General features: G+C 40.5%; 1 gene segment (V, D, J or C); it reads right to left on the bottom strand.

Moving 5' to 3' along the window:
* Nucleotides 1-12,794: 12,794 nt before the first annotated feature.
* On the bottom strand, nucleotides 12,795-19,071 carry LOC148136741 (Ig heavy chain C region, membrane-bound form-like). The segment is given in 4 exon segments: nucleotides 12,795-12,986; nucleotides 15,852-16,181; nucleotides 16,641-16,951; nucleotides 18,794-19,071. Coding segments are annotated over 4 exon segments (900 nt in total).
* Nucleotides 19,072-20,081: the final 1,010 nt, after the last annotated feature.

Below are 20,081 nucleotides of genomic sequence, written 5' to 3'. Positions count from 1 at the left end.
ATCCATATGTCTGTCCAATGACCATTTAAATGTCCTTAAAATTGGCGTGTGTACCACTGTCGCAGGCAAGGCATTCCACAACCGTACTAATCTCTGAGTAAATAAACTAACTCTGACATCTGTCCTATTTCTATCACGCCCCGAATTTAAAGCTATGTCCCCTCGCGCAAGCCATCACCATCCGAGGAAAAAGGCTCTCATCGTCCACCCTATCCAAACCTCTGATCATCTCATATGTTTCACTTAAGACTCCACTCAACCTTCTTCTCTCTAATGACAACAGCCGCAAGTCCCTCAGCCTTCCTTCGTAAGACCTCCCCTCCATACCAGTAAACATCCCAGTAAATATCTTGTGAACCCTTTCCAAAGCATTCACATTCTTCCTATAATGTAGCAATCGGAGTATGTGCAATACTCCAACACCAGCCGTACCAGAGATTTGCACAGCTGCAGCATAACCTTATGGCTCCGATACACAATTCCTCTATTAATAAAAGCCAAAACAACGTAGGGCGTCTTAATACCTTTATCAACCTGGATGGCAACTTTCTGTGCATGGACACAGACATCTCTCTGTCTATTTACACTACCAAGACACTTACCATTAGCCCAGTCCTCTGTATTCCTGTTACTCCTTCCAAAGTGAATCATCTCACAGTTTTCAACATTAAACTCCATTTGCCACCTCTCAGCCGAGATCTGCAGCTTATCTATGTCCTCCTGGAACCAACAACATCCTTTGGCACTATCCCCAAGTCTACCGACCTTCATGTCATTCGCAAATTCACTAAACCATTCTTCTACACCCTGATCCCAATCACTTGTAAAAATGACAAACACCAGTGGCCCCGAATGAGATCCTTGTGGTCCAACACGAGTTAATGAACTCCATGATGAACACTTCCATTCAACCACAACTCTTAGTCTTCTTTCAGCTCGCCAAGTTCTGACCTGAACCGCTAAACCACACTCAATCCCATGCCTCCATATTTTGTGCAATAGCCTACCGTAGGGAACTTTATAAAACGACTTACTGAAATCCATGTTCATCACATCAACCGCTTTACCCTCACCCACCTGTTTCATCACCTTCTCAAATAACTCAGTAAGTTTTGTGAGGCATGATTTACCCTTCACAAAACTGTGTTGACTATCCCTAATTAATATATTCTTTTCTCAATCGTTATAAATCCTATCTCTTACAACCCTGTCCAACATTTTGCGCACAGCCGAAGTAAGGCTCATTGGCCTATAATTGATAGAGTTGTCTCAACTCCCCTTCTTGAACAAGGGAGCAACATTTGCCATCCTCCAGCTTTCTGGCACTGTTCCTGTAAACAATGACAAAATAAAGACCAAAACCAAAGACTCTGCAATATCCTCCTTGGCTTCCCAGAGAATCCTCGGATAAATCCCATCTGTGCCAGGGGTCTTATCTACTTTCACACGTTCGATAATTGCTAACACCACCTCGTTGTGAACCCTACTCCAATCTAGTCTGGTAGCCCGTATCTCAATATTCTCATCGATAACATTGTCGTTTTCCATCACGAATGCTAATAAAAAATATTCACTTCGTGCTTAAACTATCTCCTCTGACTCCACACACACTTCCTACAACTATCCTTGATTGGAACTAATCTTACTAGAGTCATTCTTTTGTTCCTGATAAACCTTCCGAGTTTTGCTTGATACTATCCGCCAATGGATTCTCATGTCCACTCCTGGATCTCCTCAGCTCTCGATCAAGGTCTTTCCTAGTTAATCATGTACTTCTCAAGAACCCTAACTGAGACATCACATCTCATCCTAACATAAGCCTTCTTCTTCCTCTTGACAAGAGATTCAACTTCTTGAGTAAACTTGGTTCCTTCACTCGACACCCTCATCTCTGCCTGACAGTCATATACTTATCAAGGACAAGTGGCTGTTCCTCGAATAAGCTTCACATTTCAATTGTGCCATTCTATACAGTGTCCTTCCACATCCTATGCATCCTAAATCTTGCCTAATCACATCATAATAGCCTTTCCCCCAGCTATAACTCCTGCCCTGCGGTATATGCACATCCGTTTCCAGCGCTAAAGTAAATATATCCGAATTGTGGGAACTGTCACCAAAGTGCTCACTTACTTCAAATCTAAAAAGTGGCCGGGTTCATTCCCCAGTTCCATATTCAATGTGTCCTTGACCCTTATTTACTTGTCGACATACTGTGTAAAGAATAATGAAATACAAACAGACTCGAACCGCAACGTATCCGCAATGGGACAGGATGCAAGGTCGTTCAGTGAATAAATGGCTGTAAAATTTCAAGGGAAGGAAAGAGTCAAGATTAGAGTGGTGCTGGAAAGGTACAGCATGTAAGGCAGCATCTCAGGAGCAGGAAAATCGACGCTTTGGGCAAGGGCCTTTCATCAGGAATGGTGAGGCCTGCTCATTGGTTGCTGCCTGAACTGCTCTGCTTTCCTCGAATCACTGTAATCTTGACTCAAATCTCCAGCATCTGCAGTCCACACTTTCACCTAAGGGAAGGAAGGAATTGCAGTGTCTCTTATGTTTCCATCTGAATGGTGTTTTATTGATTACAAAACAGGGAAATGATGGCCACTCAGTTGGACAATGTGGAGCCTGTTCCCAACAATGCTAGCGTTTTATTAGCAGTACGTGGTACCTCCATTGTGTGGGATGCCATATCCTGAATGCTAGAGGCACGCCTGAAAACTCAGGACGTCCCACCTAAACAAGACCACGTAGCTAACAGCAGCGTATCCCAACTACATACTGGAACAACCTCCTATCCATGATCGCGGTCATTTCTGGAACTGGAAATCCAAGCAAATGAGTAGAAGAGGCCATGGGAGGCGGAGTGTACACAATGTTGCCAGGGCCAGGTTGGCAGGTTCTGCTGAGGCCATTAATGATTCATTTAATATCCCTCCAGTTGGCACATGGACCTTCACCGAGCGGAAGTATTGTGAACATAGCTTTTTCAGTATTATCAAGCTAAAATTGAAGAGCAGCCATGCGAGAAAAAGTATTCACGTTCAGTGCTGTACACTTGAGACGATTTTGTGTGTGTTTGTGCGAAAGGATTTATAATGTTGTTAAAACTCAATTCGTTTCATACAATGGTGATTTATTGTTTATTCATTTGTGGGATTTGGGCGTCGCTGGCTGTCCAGCATTGATAGCCCATCCCTATTTGCCCTCGAGAAGGTAGTGGTGAGCTGCCTTCTTGAATTGCTGCAGTCCACGTACTGTGGGCTGACCCACAATGCCAGTAGGGAGGGAAATTCAGGGTTTTGACCCAACGACTGTGAAGGAATGGCGATATATTTCCAAGTCAGGATGGTGAGTGGCTTGGAGGGGACTTGCAGGTGGTGGTGTTCCCAAGTAATTGCTCCTCTTGTCTTTCTAGATGGAAGTGGTTATGTGTTTGGAAGATGCTGTCTTGGAATCTTTGGTTAATTTCTGCAGTGCACCTTGTAGATAGTAATAACTGCTGCCACTGAGTGCTGGTGGTGGAGGACTGAATGTTTATGGGTGTGGTGCCAAACATGCGGGCAGCTTTGTGTCAAGCTTGTTCAGGATTGTCAGAGCTGCACCCATCTAGTTAAGATATTGAAGGTTTAGTGAAGAAAACGAAGGAAGCATATGTAAGGTATAGACAGAATAGATCGAGTTAATCCTTAAAAGACTATAAAGGCAGTAGGAGTATAATTAAGAGGGAAATTAGGAGGTCAAAATGGGGACATGAGATAGCTTTCGTAGATAGAATTAAGGAGAATCCAAAGTGTATTTGCAAATACATTAAGGACAGAAGGGTAACTAGGGCCCCTCAAAGATCGACGAGGCAGCCATTGTGTGGAGCCGCAGAAAATGGAAGAGATGTCAAACGAATATTTTTCATCAGTATTTACTATGGAAAATGATATGGAAGATATAGAATGTAGGGATATAGCTGGTGACACCTTGCAAAATGTCCATATTACAGAGGAGGAAGTGCTGGTTGTCTTGGAACGGATAACGGTGGAGGGAATCCTGAGGGACAGGATGTGCACGTATTTCAAAAGGCAAGGATTTTTTACGAATAGTCAACCTGACTTGGTGCGTGGAAAATCATGTCTCACAAAACTTGATTGAGTTTTTTGACGAAATAACAAGGAGGATCGATGAGGACAGAGCGGTACACATGATCTATATGGACTTCAGTAAGACATTCGACAAGGTTCCCCAGAAGAGACTGGTCAGCTAGGTTAGATCTTAAATACAGGGTGAACTCACCATTTTGATACAGAACTGGCTCAAAGGTAGAAGACAGAGCGTGGTGGTGAAGGGTTGTTTTTCAGACTGGAGGACTGTGACCAGAAGAGTGCCACAAGGATCGGTGCTGGGACCTAGACTTTTTGTCAGTTATATAAATGATTTGGAAGCGAGCATATTGGGTACAGTAAGTAAGTTTGCAGATGACACCAAAATTGGAGGTGCAGTGGACAGCGAAGAAGGTTACCTCAGATTACAACAGGATCTTGTCCAGTTGAGCCAATGGACTGAGAAGTGGCAGATGGAGTTTAATTCTGATAAATGTGAGGTGCTGCATTTTGGGAAAACGAATCTTATAAGAACTTAGACACTTAATGGTAAGGTCCTAGGGAGTGTTGCTGAAAAAAGAGACCTTGGAGTGCAGGTTCTTTGCTTCTTGAAAGTGGAGTTGCAGGTAGACTGGATCGTGAAGAAGGCGTTTGGTATGCGTTCTTTTATTGGTCAGAGTACTGAGCTGCCAGAGGAAGTGATAGAGGCTTATACAATTGCAACAGTTAAAAGTAATTTGAATGGGTATATGAATAGGAGGGTTTGGAGGGATATGAGCGGTGTGCTGGCAGGTGGGACTAGATTGGGTTGGGATATTTGGCCGTTATGGACGGGTTGGACCGAAGGGTCTGTTTCCATGCTGTATATCTCTATGACTCTATGACACTAAGTCGGGAGTCTTCCACCACACTCTCGAGTTGTGCCTTGTAGATGGTGAATAGACTTTGGAGTGTCAAGAAGTGAGTTACTCACCGCAGTGTCCGTAGGCTCTGACCTGCTCTTGTAGCCAGTGTGTTTATGTGGTAAGTCCAGTTGAGTTTCTGGTCAATGCTAACGTCAAGGATGTTGAAAGGTGGGGATTCAGTGATTGTAGTCCCGTTGAATGTCATGGGGTTGCGGCTTGATTGTCTCTTATTGGTGATGGTCATTGCCTGGTAATTGTGCGTTGCGTATGTTACTTGCACGTGTCAGCAGTAGCCTAGAAATTGGACAGCTCTTGTTGCGTTTGAGCAAGGACTGTTTCAGTATTCGAGGAGTTGCGAATTTAGACAAAGGCTTACAGAGGACATACAGAACAGAAACAGACCAGTTGGTGCAATCAGTTCATGCCAGTTCTGATGTTCCACTCAAGATATTTCACACTTTCCCTCATCTAAACTGGATATTGTATTTCCCTATTCCACTCCCTTCAATATGCTTGCCTAGTTTACTTGAAATATATTAAAGTATGCACTTCAACCATTCTGTGTGATCACATATTCCCTGTTCTCATCATTCTTTCAGTGATTTCGTGGATTTCGTGGAAACTCATAAAGTCATCGAGATGTACAGCGTGGAAATAGTCCCTTGAGTCCAACTCATCCATGCCGACCAGATATCCCAACCCAGTCTTTTCCCACCTGCCAGCACACGGCCCATATCCCTCCAAACCCTTCCTATTCATATACCTATGAAAATGCCTTTTAAATGTTGCAATTGTACTAGCCACCACCACTTCCACTGGTAGCACATTCCATACACATACCACCCTCTGAGTGAAAATGTTGTCTCCTAGGTCTCTTTTATATCTTTCCCCTCTCACCCTAAATCTATACCCTCTCGTTCTGGACTCCCCCATCCCAGGGGACAGACGTTGTCTATTTTTCCTATCCAAGCCCCTCATGATTTTATAAATCTCTATAAGGTCACCCCTCAGCCTCTGATGCTCCAGGGAAAATAACCCTAGCCGTTTCAATCTCTCCCGATGGCTCAATTCCTCCAATCCTGACAATATCCTTGTAAATATTTTCTGAACACTTCCAAGCTTCACAACATCTTTTCCGATTGGAAGGAGACCAGAATTGCACGCAATATTCCAAAAGTGGCCGAACCAATGTCCTGTACAACAGCGACATGACCTCCCCACTCCTGTCATCAATACTCTAAACAATAAAGGAAAGCATACCAAACGCCTTCTTCACTATCTGCCTGCGACTCCACTTTCAAAGAGCTATGAACCTTCACTTCAAGGTATTTTTGTTCAGCAACACTCCCTCGGACCTTACCATTAACTGTTTCAGTCCTGCTAAGATTCGCATTCCCGAAATGCAGCACCTCACATTAATCTAATTTAAATTCCATGTGTCACCTCTCAGTCCACTGGCCCTTCTGTAAAAGATCCCGTTGTAATCTGAAGTCACCTTCGTTGTCCTCTGCACCTCCAATTTTGGTGTCATCAGTAAACGTACTAACTATACTTCTTATTCTCACATCCAAATCATTTATATAAATGATGAAAGGTAGTGGACCCAGCACCAATCCTTGTGAAACCCCAGCACCGATCCTTGTGGTCACAGGCCTCCAGTCGGAAAAAGAACACTCCACCACCACCCTCTGTCATCTACCTTTGAGCCAGTTCTGGATCAAAATGGTGAGTTCTCCCAGTATTCCATGAGATCTAACCTTACTCACCAGTCTCCCATGGGGAACCTTGTTGTACGCCTTACTGAAGTCCATAAAGATAATGTCTACCAATCTGCCCTCATCAATCCTCTTAGTTACTTCTTCAAAAAAACTCAATCAAGTTTTTGAGACATGATTTCCCACGCATAAAACTATGTTTACTATCCCTAATAAGTCCTTGCTTTTCCAATTACATGTACATCCTGTCCACCACTGACATCAAACTTTCTGGTCTTTCGCTCCCTGGTTTGTCCTTATCACCTTTCTTTATCAGTGGCACCACGTTAGCCAACCTCCAGTCTTCGGGCACCTCGCCTGTGACTATCGATGATACAGATATCTCAGTAAGAGGCCCAACAATCACTCCCTAGCTTCCCACGGAGTTTTAGGGTACACCTGATCAGGTCCTGAGGATTTATAACTTTTATGCGTTTCAAGGCATCCAGCACTTCGCCCTCTGTAATATGGACATTTGTCAAGATGTCACCACGTATTTCCTTACATTCCATACCTTCCATACACTTTTCCATAGTTAATACGGATGCAAAATACTTGTTCAGTTATCTGCCCCACCTTCTGAGTTTCCACACAAAGGCTGCCTTGCTGATCTTTGAGGGGCCCTATTCTCTCCCTAGTTACCCTGTTGTTCTTAATGTACTTGTCAAAGTCCTTTGGATTCTCCTTAACTCAGTTTGTCAAAGCCATCTCCTGTCCCTTTTTTTACCCTCCTGATTTCTCACTTAAGTACACTCCAACTGCCTTTATATTCTTCTAAGTATTCACTCGATCGATCCTGTCTATACCTGACATATGCTTCCTTCTTTTTATTGACAGCCTCTACTTCTTCTCTATCCCATGGAGGAAATGTTTTCTCTGCCCCTGCTCTTATCAAAACCTTTCATAATGTTTGACCCCTCCGCCTGTTTTTCTTTTCAAGAAAGAAGTGAACAGCACAACAACTCCTCCAGAAAAATACACACTTAAAAATTTGTGTTTCACTCTTTTAAATCTCACTTCAACCTCTCCGGTGCTTATGGGTCCATTCTATAACGTGGCAGCAGGAACTGCAGGCAATACTTTTAATTATAGTGGAAACCAGTTTTAATAGGGATTTAGCAAGATATCCCTACTTTCAAATCCCTCCATTTATACATAAAGCTTAGAGTTTTGTTGCGCTTTGATGGTCTTCCTTTTCCTTTGGCAATTTTTTTTAGTGTCTGATGTAATTGTATGAGATCCCTTTATCTGTCTCTCCCACTTAGACGTGAAAATTCGAATTAGTGACCTGCTACACTATTGTTATCAAGATACATCACGTTACATTAATCTGTATCGAACTTCGTTTGCCAATTATTTCACCACACTAAATTTATTTATGACCTCCTGAAACTTCTTGCCGTCCTCAGATCTGACTAGCTTACCACATTCCCTAACTTTTTGATGTCATTGAATTGCTAAATATTTTTATTTTGTAATAATTAGAGACTACATTTAATTTGCAGTTATACTTTATTGTGCTTTGGGGATTTTTTTGGTTAAGTACTTAGAGAAATGCAGTAATTTACATGATAACTGTAACAACTAAATGTAAAATGACGGGTTGATGAAAGTTATTACAAGTAAAGAAATAATTTAGAGGTTCTATTAACTGCAAGCTCGAGGAATTGAAAAGGCACCCATCCTCGATTTTGAACCAACTGATATTAAAACAATGACATCATTCATGTGAAATGCAGCATGATTTATGAAGGACTCCCTCCCGGTTTCTACATCTTCACGGCCACATTCAGTAATATAATAAGATGCTTAATAGGCTGCTTGCTTTCCCTGGAGCATCTGAGGGCGAGGGGTATAACATCTGGAGCGGCGTAGATATAGTGGATAGACAGGATTTTTTTTCCCTGGGTTGTGGGAATCCAGAACTAGGGGGTGTAGGTTTAGGGTGAGAGAGGAAAAAATGAAAGGGCCCTAATGGGCAACTTTTTAATGCAGAGGATGTTGCACGTATGGAATGAGCTGCCAGAGGAAGTGGTGAAGGTTGGTACAACTTTCATATATTATATATCGTATCATATGACTTTTCTCCCTCCTGATTTCTCTTTTTAAAAATGTCCCTACAACTCTTATATTCTTCAAGAAATTCACTTGATCTCATTTGTCTATGTCTAATATACAACTCATTTTTATTCTTAACCAGAACATTCGCATCTTTATTTCTCCATTGTTTCCTCGTTTTTCCAGCCTTACCTTCACTCGAACAGGAACGAAATGCCGCTGAAGTTTCGTTATCTCACTTATGAAAGCCTCGCACTTGTTGGCTCTCCCTTTACCTGCAAACAGTTTACTCTAATTAACTCTTGGTAGTTTTTGTTTCATGCTATCAAAGTTTCCCCTAATCCCATGAGAAACGTTAACTTTTATACAAGGCCTTTCCTTTCCATAAGTATTTTCGAACTAATTGAATTATAGTCACTGGCCCTAAACTGCTCCGTTACACACACTTCAATCACTTGCCCTGCCTGATATCACAAGACAAGGTGATTCTTTATTTTCTCTGTGGTGGTTGCATCTACATATTAACTGAGAACATTTTGTTGAGCTCATGTAAAACATTCTTCAACATCCAAGTCCTGAACATTATGGCTGTCCCAATTTATGTTTGGAAGATTTAAATTTACTATTATTACAACTCCATTATTCTTACATATAAATGAGATATCTTTATATATTTGTTCTTCAATTTCACTCTGACTACTGGGGGAGTCTATTACAATCGCATCGCCTTCTTATTTCTGACTTCCATTTACTTAGCTTTACTGGACCATCCCTCAGAAATATCCTCTCTTAGTTCAGCAGTACTATCTCACGACAGGAAAATAACCTGACGGGAAGCGCCTTCTCGATCATCCGACTTCTGCATCACCTTTTGTTGGTGTGAATTGCCCTTACAGGACTCTGTGCATAAATTAATCTAGTTATCCTTAATAACTGTAAATAGAAAACATAATAGGTGACTTGGTGATGGGAAATATAAAGGTACATTGTGCGTAAGGCAAATTCTGGATATAGCACATAATAGAAGAAAAACTCACTCCATTCTCGCTGCTCAGGCCTTGTCTGGGCTGCTGTACCTTCAGAGTATTTTCTATTTGATTTTTGATGAAATCAAATTCATCTCATTCGCTGTTTTGCAGTAGTCAAACATTTGTTACCAGAAGTTTGCTTTTTCAGGATGTAAGTTGCCTTTTCATGTACATCCTAGGAATTCAATGTTTAGATTATTTGTTGTTCCAACCTTTGCCACAGTCCAATAGGCACAATTCAAGAAGAAAAATGAATAACAACTTAAGGTCAAATATTACGATGTTGGAAGAACAATATAGAACTTCAAATTTTACAGATGTTGCAGGGAAGGACATAAAATGGAAAGTAGCAGAAGTTCCAGTAAGGACCTCCTTGTGTCAGATATATCTCAGTCTCGTGAAGGTGTGACGTGCTTCTTTATTTTGTGATGAACTCAGAAGAACATATAATAGTAAAAGTGTAAATCCAAAGGTGAGCAGAAGGAGAGGATCATCGATGTTTGTGTGCTCAAATCAGGGAATGTACCATGACATGTCGACAGAAGAACAAATAAATACCAACTTCATAAATAGTGCTGCAGACAACAAGTCCAAAGGAATTCTGGTAAACTGAAATAAAACAGGCCGTTGTCTCACCTGGAATATTGCATCCAGTTTCAGGTGCTACATTTCTGAAAAACAATGCAAAGTCATGAGAGAGGGTGCATGACTGATTCACAGTAGTGTTCCAGGGATGATACATCTCGTCGAATTTGAGGAATTAGAACTGTTCTCTGCTGAACAGGAATTTTAAATTTTAAATCCCTGATACATTTTGGTAGATTCGCTTAGAGATAAACTGTTCCAGCTGAAGAAGAATGCAGAGCATTCAGGCACTTTCTAAATATAATTGGCAAACGAAACATCACAAAACAAGATAAAGTGAAATTTACTTGAATGCAGCGAATGCTTTAGATGATTTCTGCTCCTGTAAAATGTGCAGCGGACTCAGGATTAATTATGACATTCAAGGTGCATTCCCTTTTTACCTGGCGTGATGCTTTGAAACAGCAGTTGTGATTGATCTGTGGATAAGCACATCGACCTGGACCCAATATGCCGACCACTGCAGCGGACAGCTGGAACTGACAACTGGAAGCGGCAGATTCATACCACAATAAATGACGGAGAAAACATCACAGAAACGCTTCACAGGAGGCTCCCAAGCACTGAGGATATCACCTGGACAGGGGACGAAACGTCTGCAACACAAATTCCCAGCTCGGCGAACAGAACCACAACATATGCGACTAATGTTCTAACCGTTGAGGGAGAGCCTCTGTGTGTGCCGAATTTCTTCAAATGAGCAGTTCATTTCAAATATGAGAAGGCATACGTGTGTAAATGTCTGTATTTTAGTTGAGCATTTGTCCCTTGCAGAGGTATAAATTTCATGTTTAACGATGAAATGATAAATTAAAATACATGGGAAAGCTTTGTTGTGTGAATTTCTTATCAGGCCTTGAGTAGTTACAGGTCGTTGGGTGTTCTAGATATCAGATTTGGCGGAGGAAAATCTAAATTGATGGATTATTTGAAAAATCTACAATTGTTTTCATAAGGGATTCCTACTACATATATAGCTTCCCGAACTAATACACTATGACCAGTAGAGACGTCTTCAGAGTCTCGAGACCAGATCGGATCCAGACTCTGCAAACAGTTGCAATGATTGGTGCTGAATTCCGACTGTACATCTGATTTCTGCCTTGTCTGATCGCAATCGAGCGTGATTTATAATTTTTGAGGGTTCCTGTTCAGTAATATTCCTGTATAAAACATATCACAGCCTCACTTAATGTGATTTGAGAGGTGTGGTGTGTCAAATAGATCCTAGAATTTATGCTTCATGAGTCATATGTGTGAGAAAAACTCCAGTTGAGAGAATCCACCCTTGGTTTGTTCATCTGTTGTACCTGCATATGTGACTGAACGTTGACATTTTTGGCTGATGAACGTTTAGTTGGACAGTTGGGATGTCGAGTTATGCATTACTAACCAAGGCTGTCCTGACATTGGGAGTACTTTTAGTTTTAGTTTTTAAACAGATTCAACTTTCTAATTCCATTGCCTACCTCTTATACGTTTCTGTGGTGCAGTGTTCCTGATTTTTATTATCACATGACCCGTGGGTGTGACGATTTATGCTTAAGAGGAAATGGTGTCTCATCATTCTGCCTCTGGAGAATTCTATAAGACAGACAGTGTGAAAGATGCATTTATTTTAGTGGTCCACTTGTTGGCGCAGCATTAACCTTATGACTGGATGAAACACAACTGGACAGATCAAGTGAAAAGTGTTTGCGGGGAAGGAAGTGGGATGTGTAAACTTGGGAAACCTTATTTTTACTTATTGGACTTGAAGAAAGAATCAAGCAAACTCAAAGTTAGTGCATTTCATTCAAGATTTATGAACCATTTCAGAAGCATTTTTATCGAAAAACTTATGTTAAAGTTAATAGAAGTGAATATATTGACTGGATGCTACATTGAGACGAGATTGCATGCACTATGAGCCGTGAATTATATATACATCTGTAACAATCGCCAGAAAGAGAATACGCTCAACATATAAGGGAGGCAAACATTCTGAATAAGGGACAATTAAAAAAAGAAACAAGTTGAATTGGGAAGCTATAAATTATTCCAACTATAATAATCTCAAAGATATCAAAGTGAAAGCGAAAGGCCATCAATATTTATTACAGTTACACACTGACAAATTTAAGTGAACTCACTGTTGGAGTCAGCAACAGGACAGATTGTAGATTGGGAATTCAGAAGCATTGATAAACAGATAAACAGGAAAATCTACGGTGTCCACAACTCATTCACTAAACCTGGAAAAGAGAGATAAAGTCATGACGCAGATGTTTATGATCAGATGCATTCAGGTTCTCAGTTGTATTCAGTGGCACACTTCGATATTTCACAAGACATCTTTGGCTCGTTGCTGTGTGAAATATTTGATTACTCTCACCTTCACCAGAGTGACGGCAGCACTATAGAAAATACTCAGGAAGAACAGGGTGATGAATGTGGAAGCAGTTGTCCAGATGTTGCCATTATCATCCTCATAGTCTTCAATCCAAGTGCGGTCTATTGAATCTATGAATATAAAGCCGAGAGAACGTATTCAGATTGTTTATTGATCCTGACTGATCTATCTGCACCTAAGTATTGTAATTAGAGACCGTTACATCTTCTTTAGGCAGTCAGGTATTTCTCAGGTTTGACTCTCTATCTGCATGTATTAATGCATTACTGACTCTCAGCAAGAAATTACTAATACTATCTGCACATTTTTCCTTACTGTCCGTGCCAGAAAACTTCGAATTTATTTGCCTTTTAATCTATTATTGAAGAATATTATCATTTGAGGAATATTTACTGAGAACAAATATTTTAATTTTATCTTATACTTCAAATATGGGCTGTGACCGCAGTTTAGTTCAAACTTTTGTCCATCACTGGATAAAGGTTCAAATATGATTCTCATCTTCATGATATATTGGTGACCAATTGCTTGGCAAATCATGAATATAAATTTCATCCACAGTAGAAACATTGCTTCATATTTTTGTTTGTCGGATCTGCATATTTAGGAATAAGTTTTTGTCCATGTCTCTCTTAATTTATTTTTTCTACTGCTTGATGTTTTCCTTTTGTTTGTGGATGTGGTAATGCGTGTCTCTTACTTTGCACTTGCCCATTTTGGAGTGTATGCATGAATAAACATACTCATATTCTTTTCTGCTGATGTGCTCACGTGTATTTTGTATATAAATCTTGTTCCCTTCACAATGTGTCAGCATCATCATGCTAAAATGGCACTTAGTTGACGCCTATGTTTTCATTTAATGTCCTTGTGCGTGTATAGTTTTCGTTAGTGCCATCCTACCAATAGACAGCAGGATCTGTCTATTTCAGATCCTACCTACATTAGATTATTTTCATGTTTGTGCTCAATAAATGTGAGCAAGCAACGTCATGTTTGGTGGATGTTTATGTTTGCGTGATGATCTCTGTTTGTGTGGCAATCCATCCTAAACCATTGCCTGAGGTGCATGTTTGTGCTATTATGTGTGGATGTTTGCTGACGCTTGTGCCATTCTCCTTGTTTAATAAACGCCCCATTACTTGCGCGTCTGCATGTGAGACTCTGAATTTATGTGTGTGTGACCATGTATAAGTGCTGATCAAAGTGGTTTAAAAATAAATTAAGCTGCCTCTGCAATCATATGTTTGTGATTATGAAAATTAAAAAAATAATAATATTAATGTCAAACCCTGTGCTCATATGTGCCTGAGTTTACATGTGGGAGGACATTTTTTAGATGTTGTATCTTTGTGCGTATGAATATATGTCGCTCAGCATTATGCTGCAGGAATAGAAATGCAGTCATGTCCATTTGTGTATTAATTTGCGTCTATGCTTTTCGTAATTATGTGTGGATATCCTTGTTCACTTGTGCACGTGCTATTCTTTCTGTGTATGTGCATTTTTGTGGGAGCTTAGATGAGTGTTCAAGTACCATTTGCATGTGTGGCTCTGTGTATGTAAGAGTGTGTGACAGTTCATCTGTGTGCATGTTTGTGTGTGTGCATAAGCATGTGTCTTTAGGTGAGAGCCTGTGTATGTGTTTTTACGTGTGTATTTGTGAGCATTTCTCTGCAACTGTTTCAGCTCTTATACTAGACAGTAATTTGTATTATTGTTCAAGTTTTTATGGATTGTCAACATTTATATCTGACCCAGATGTTGTCAGGAACATTTCTGATCGTCGTGGAGAGATAGATGCTGAAGGACATAGAACAATACAGCACAGAACAGGCCCTTCGGCCCTCGATATGAGCAACTCTTCTGTTACAGCGAAAGAATTTCTGTCTCTGAGACAAGAGACCTGAGTTCAAATCCCCACTACTCCAGATATGCAGAATTGCATTTCTGAACATGCTCATTACAAAATATCTACAAATGTTCTGTACGTGAAGCAAAATTATGTCAGATGTTCGAAGACCAGAATTTATCCCATGTGCTCCAGAAAACGGAGACAAAACTATGGGCTACAAACTGGGATGATGTAAATACCAGTTTTGGATTAAGGGGAGTCAATGTTAACAAACGATTAATAGGGTCAATTGAATTAGGCAGACACAAAGGTATTATTTTACATGGAAACATGGAATCTTAGGACAGTAAACAACTAGCTGACTGTACTGTCAGCAACTGGGTTACATTACAGAGGACTTCTATCTTGAAAACTCTGCAGAGTGAGTAAGAGTACAGACCATTAATAATTCCCCTCTCCCCCTACCTCGGCTCAACAACAATAACCTTCCTTTCGGGTCACTTTGGTGTGGAAATAAAGATGCATTCTTTCAACCACTGCACTGGTACAAGATCCCTCCTTCCACAGAATGAAGGGGTATATTCATCTGACTCTGCACTGTTTGCGATTGGCATTTTCCAATCAAAACTAATGCCAAATGTCTCTTAAGATTGCGGTTGCAATTGTTGCATTGTGGCAGTTTAAAGCCGACATGAATTTTGTGAGAATGTGCAATCGGGAATCAGAAAAACAAAGTTGAAAGTTCGTAGTATTTACTTGAGAGAAATTGGGCATTTTCAGATTTCGTTTAAATGGAATTTAAGATGGTTAAGGTACTTTGCAGAATCTGGCACTGAGTGAGCTTTACTTTGCCTCTGATCCTGAGTTTACTTGAGCAGGGGACATTAACTGCACAAGACACGAGTCCTCGACCTGTTAATAATCCAACTTAACTTTACAGGTGGAATATAAGTAAAAGTGGGAAACACAATTAATTAAACGGTTGTATATTTAAATCACAATTTGAGGAAAAAAGCTTTATTACTTTTGTTGAATTATTAAAAGCAACTTTGAGTTATTTATTGACATGAATTAATAGTGTCCATCAGTGCAAGTGAAATGTTCACAAAACTCGGTTTACCGCTGGAGTTATCGACTGTTCTGTTGAGGATATTCAGTGAAATAGCTTCATGTCCCACCACACAGGAGTATGAAGCACCGCTGGCCCACTCCTCCGCTGTAATGGATAACAGGCTGTACATGAAGAAGGAGGTGTTCTCGCTCTCCGCCATCACCTCGTTGTTCTTGTAGTTATTGGGTTTCACTGGCTTGTCATTGTTTGTCCATTTGATGAAGATCTCTCGGGGGTAGAAGCCTCTGACTAAACAGGTGAGGGAGAGAAACCTCTGAGCGGAAACGTCTTCTGTGCGTGGCAGTAGGATAGATACTGATGGCTCCAGTAGCTTTTCTCCTGCAGAATATTTGAAACAAATATAAATCTACTATAAAAATCCAGAATCAACATTGCAATTTCACTACATATTAAAATATGCCAGTTTTGTTTTTAAATTTGGGCTTTATACACTCTCATTTTCTAAACCAGCAGAATAATATCCATTCTGTTCATTAAGAGTAAAGAGTTTTATTCGAAAGTGGACTCCATGTTTCTAACCCACAACTAAGACATCCTGTACATTTGTCATTGCTGATGTTAAAAACACAAACCAGGTTTCTTCCTATTTTATTTGACTTACAATCATAAAAGATCAACCTTTGGTCCATTCTGTTCTCAATCTGATATTTAGCTATCCTGCCATCAGACACATCTTTCATGGTGCAAAGATTATTTGGAGCCAATCTAAGCATGCCTTGTATGTAACTGGATCTAGATTACACATGGAATACTTTGTTCTTTTATCTCACCGCTCACCATTTCCCTTGCGGATGGAGTCTCTCAGAGGAGTCGGTAGATACGGATGGTTCACCACACATTCAAAACTAAAGTGACTCAGCAAGGTTTGAGTAGAAATGCTCAATTTGCTGATCACGCTGTCGGGATCTTCTCCAGGCTGGTTAGCAATCTCTGATTTCAGAGTCTTCTTTTCTTGTATCCAGGTGACATTGACTCCAGAAGGAAGATTGGACACAACACAGGTTAATGTCACCGTCGCCTCCAGTAAGACCTGTTCTACTGGCGGTGGTAGAATTTTAACTGTGTAATCGTGGCACTCATTAACTCCTCTGAAACAAAAATCAAATCAATGAAAAATGCCTCTTTAGAATCAAAACACCGAGCCTTCAGGCTACTCCCACATGATGTGAAGAAACCACTTTGAAATGGCAGCTTCCAACTATTGATGAAATGATGGTTCCTGTTGTTTATATATTTTGATTTGTGAAGACATTTGTTATTATCTATAACATGCCCCGTGTAATCATTCATAAAGAACACTGGCTTTGCAACAAGTGAAACCTGTGAAAAAGTAAAATCAAAGATACCATGGCGTAACACATGGAATTACCTTCCTTCCAGAGTTCTTCTCTCACTAACGACCATCCATTCATACTTGTGACAAGAGTAATCTGAATATAACGACTTCATTTCTATGTTCATAAAACTTACTTGCAAATGCTGCTGGGCATTCTGAATGCCAAATTACATCCCGAATTTTGGGCAAACTGTAATCAATCATAATTATTGTCTTTGTTCTCATGTATTTGCAGAGGATATAAGGTGTTACGGGGCAGTGATCAGTAACAGAAATTCTAATCAATATGTTTAACGTTGTTGAAAATGATTAACATTATTGGTGTGAGATCATTCTCTAAAACATACCATGAGATATTATTACTCCTGTCAAATTTGGAGTAGATCTAAAAACAAAACAGTGAATTCCTTAGTAGAACAAAGACTAAAAAAATACGAGTGTCTTAAATTATTCTGCCAACTTGATGGAAATTTGCGCGAGTATTATTCAGACTTCCACTGCTCACTGCATGAACATTTCCATCCTCACCTGGGCTCAATCAGTCTGACTCAAATTCCTAGATCGTTCATCCCTACTGTAGCCTTACCACTAGAATGTATTCTCCTGCCACATCCACTAATGGCAGAGAGTATCTTAAAGAGGCTCAATTAGGTCATGTTTATCCAGATCAACCAACTTGGTCTTTGACCTGGTTCCATGAATGAAATTGAAGAGCTCAGTACCAGATAAAATCTATGACGGACAATGCACAAGGACAACAGGTCATTCCTGAACTGGAAATGAAGCACTGAACATATTTTGATCTATTTTGAAAAAAGGGTCGCTGCACATTTTACCATGTCATTTTGAGACCACAAGATAGGAAGATAAAGGTGCAGAATGAGGCATTTCGGCCAATCGAGTCTGCCCTGCCATTCGATCAAGGCTGGTATGTTCTTCTACCCCATTCTCCAGCCTTCTCCATGTACTAACCGATCTATCGTCACCTTTAATACAGTCACTGACTTGGCCTCCATAACCCTCTGCGGCAATGAATTCCACACATGCACCATCCTCTGGCTGAAGAAATTCTTCCCCATCTCAATGCCAAATGGTGCACCCTTTGACTCCGAGGATATGGACTCATGTCCTACTCTAGCCTACGGCCAAAACATTTACTCCACGTTCATCCAATCTCGGCCTCTCAGCATGTTCTATGTTTCAAAGAAATACCTCTCTGACCCTGCACCCCGGCCCCCACAAGACAGGCACCCCTCCCCCACCCCAACCCCTTTATCCTTAAGCAAGTCACCAGGTATGGATTCGGCACTCTGCCTCTCCAAAAATGTGGTCAGCCAACAAACTACTTTAAAAAAGACTATTAATCCAGCTCACTGCCTATATGTCTTCAATATAAAGGGAAACATGCTTTTCTGATTTGACATAATGTTGAATTATGAGCAATGCCAATGTAACACTCAAACTGAAATACATGACACGTTTGTGAATGGGATGCTATACACCTGAGTGCTGTTCACTAAATTTGATCAATGTGTGTATCTGATTCACATCGGAGTTCAAAATGATTTCTAGTTCTCTCGTATGTATGTCTTACCCTGGGGTGTCGTGATGTTTTGACTTTGAGTGTTCTCTCCATGAGTGACCTGGCAGGTATAGACTGCGCTGTTGAACCATTCACCATAAGGGACTGTCAGCCGACTCATCACCGAGAAGTTCCCATCCGCCTCACACACAGGAGACGTGAAGACAACAGAATCCACGGATTGGCCATTTTTCAACAATGTCACGGAGATTTCCTTCGGATGGAAATCAATGATTGAACAGATGATGGTTGCAAACTTGCTGCTTGCGATTTCTTCACTGGGACTCACGGTGAGAAGAAGAGTTGGTGGGAGAAATGGACCTTTATGAAAAACATTGCATAAATTATCTGACAAATTTGATAACAAATACATTCAGTTCTATTATAACAAAGTTTTTTTATGGCTAATAGATACTAACCTTACTAATACAAGTATCATAATTATGCAGAGTGTTACAGAAGCTGAGATCAACACTGTACAATTAGCAGGACGATGTGATAATGACAATGTAATGCTAAAATTATAGGTCACAGCAAGGAAGTCAAGAAGACACAGAAATGATAGGCCAGTTAAATCAGAGGGTGAGATAGTAATGTTGGATAGCATTCATTTCAATGATAGGAGCATGATAAACAAGGCCGGTGAGTTAACGGCATAAAGGAGGAAGTGTTGATATCATGGAGACATGTTGAGAGAGGGGGAGGAGTGGCAGTTCAATATTCCAAATATAATGTCTTCAAGCGAGGCAGGAAAGGTAGAAGGGCGGTAAAGATTGTTGATGTTCACCAGTGTGAGGGGATATGTGTGTATCGGAAACATGGAGAAGTGTTGTGATTTTTTTTTCAGGAATTAGGATAGATAATGTGATGTGCTGTCTTGCTGGATGAAAAATAGTTATATTTCCAGGGCAGATAAAATGTATGCCAGGTAAAGGATGACATAGTGGGTCGCTGGCAATAATTTATAATTCCTGGCCACAGGGGATATGGCAAAACTGCCAATGTGGTATTGTTATGCAGGACGGATGAAGGGAAAAACAATGAAACCACAGGCTTGGCTCAAGCTAGACTCAGTAGTAGGGAAGACATTGTAACCATGGAGAGGCGAATTAACCTTCGTCTGGAAGAGCAATATAAAAATATCAGCACGAATTTATTGACAGGAAGTCATGTCTGAGCAATTTGATTGTAGTTTTTGCAGAAATAAGTCGATGTCCAGATGATAGTAAAGATCAGAGCCAGGTGAGACCATGTCAATTTGACGAATTGAATCCTGAGGTAGCTGAGTGGCGGGGTGCAG

This window comes from Chiloscyllium plagiosum, unplaced genomic scaffold, assembly GCF_037043375.1.
Source record: "Chiloscyllium plagiosum isolate Xiang-an unplaced genomic scaffold, Cpla_swu_hap1 HiC_scaffold_45, whole genome shotgun sequence".
NCBI classification, from domain to species: Eukaryota; Metazoa; Chordata; class Chondrichthyes; order Orectolobiformes; family Hemiscylliidae; genus Chiloscyllium; species Chiloscyllium plagiosum.
The sequence above is the reverse complement of the archived record's forward strand: the minus strand, read 5'-3'. Positions and strand labels throughout refer to the sequence as shown.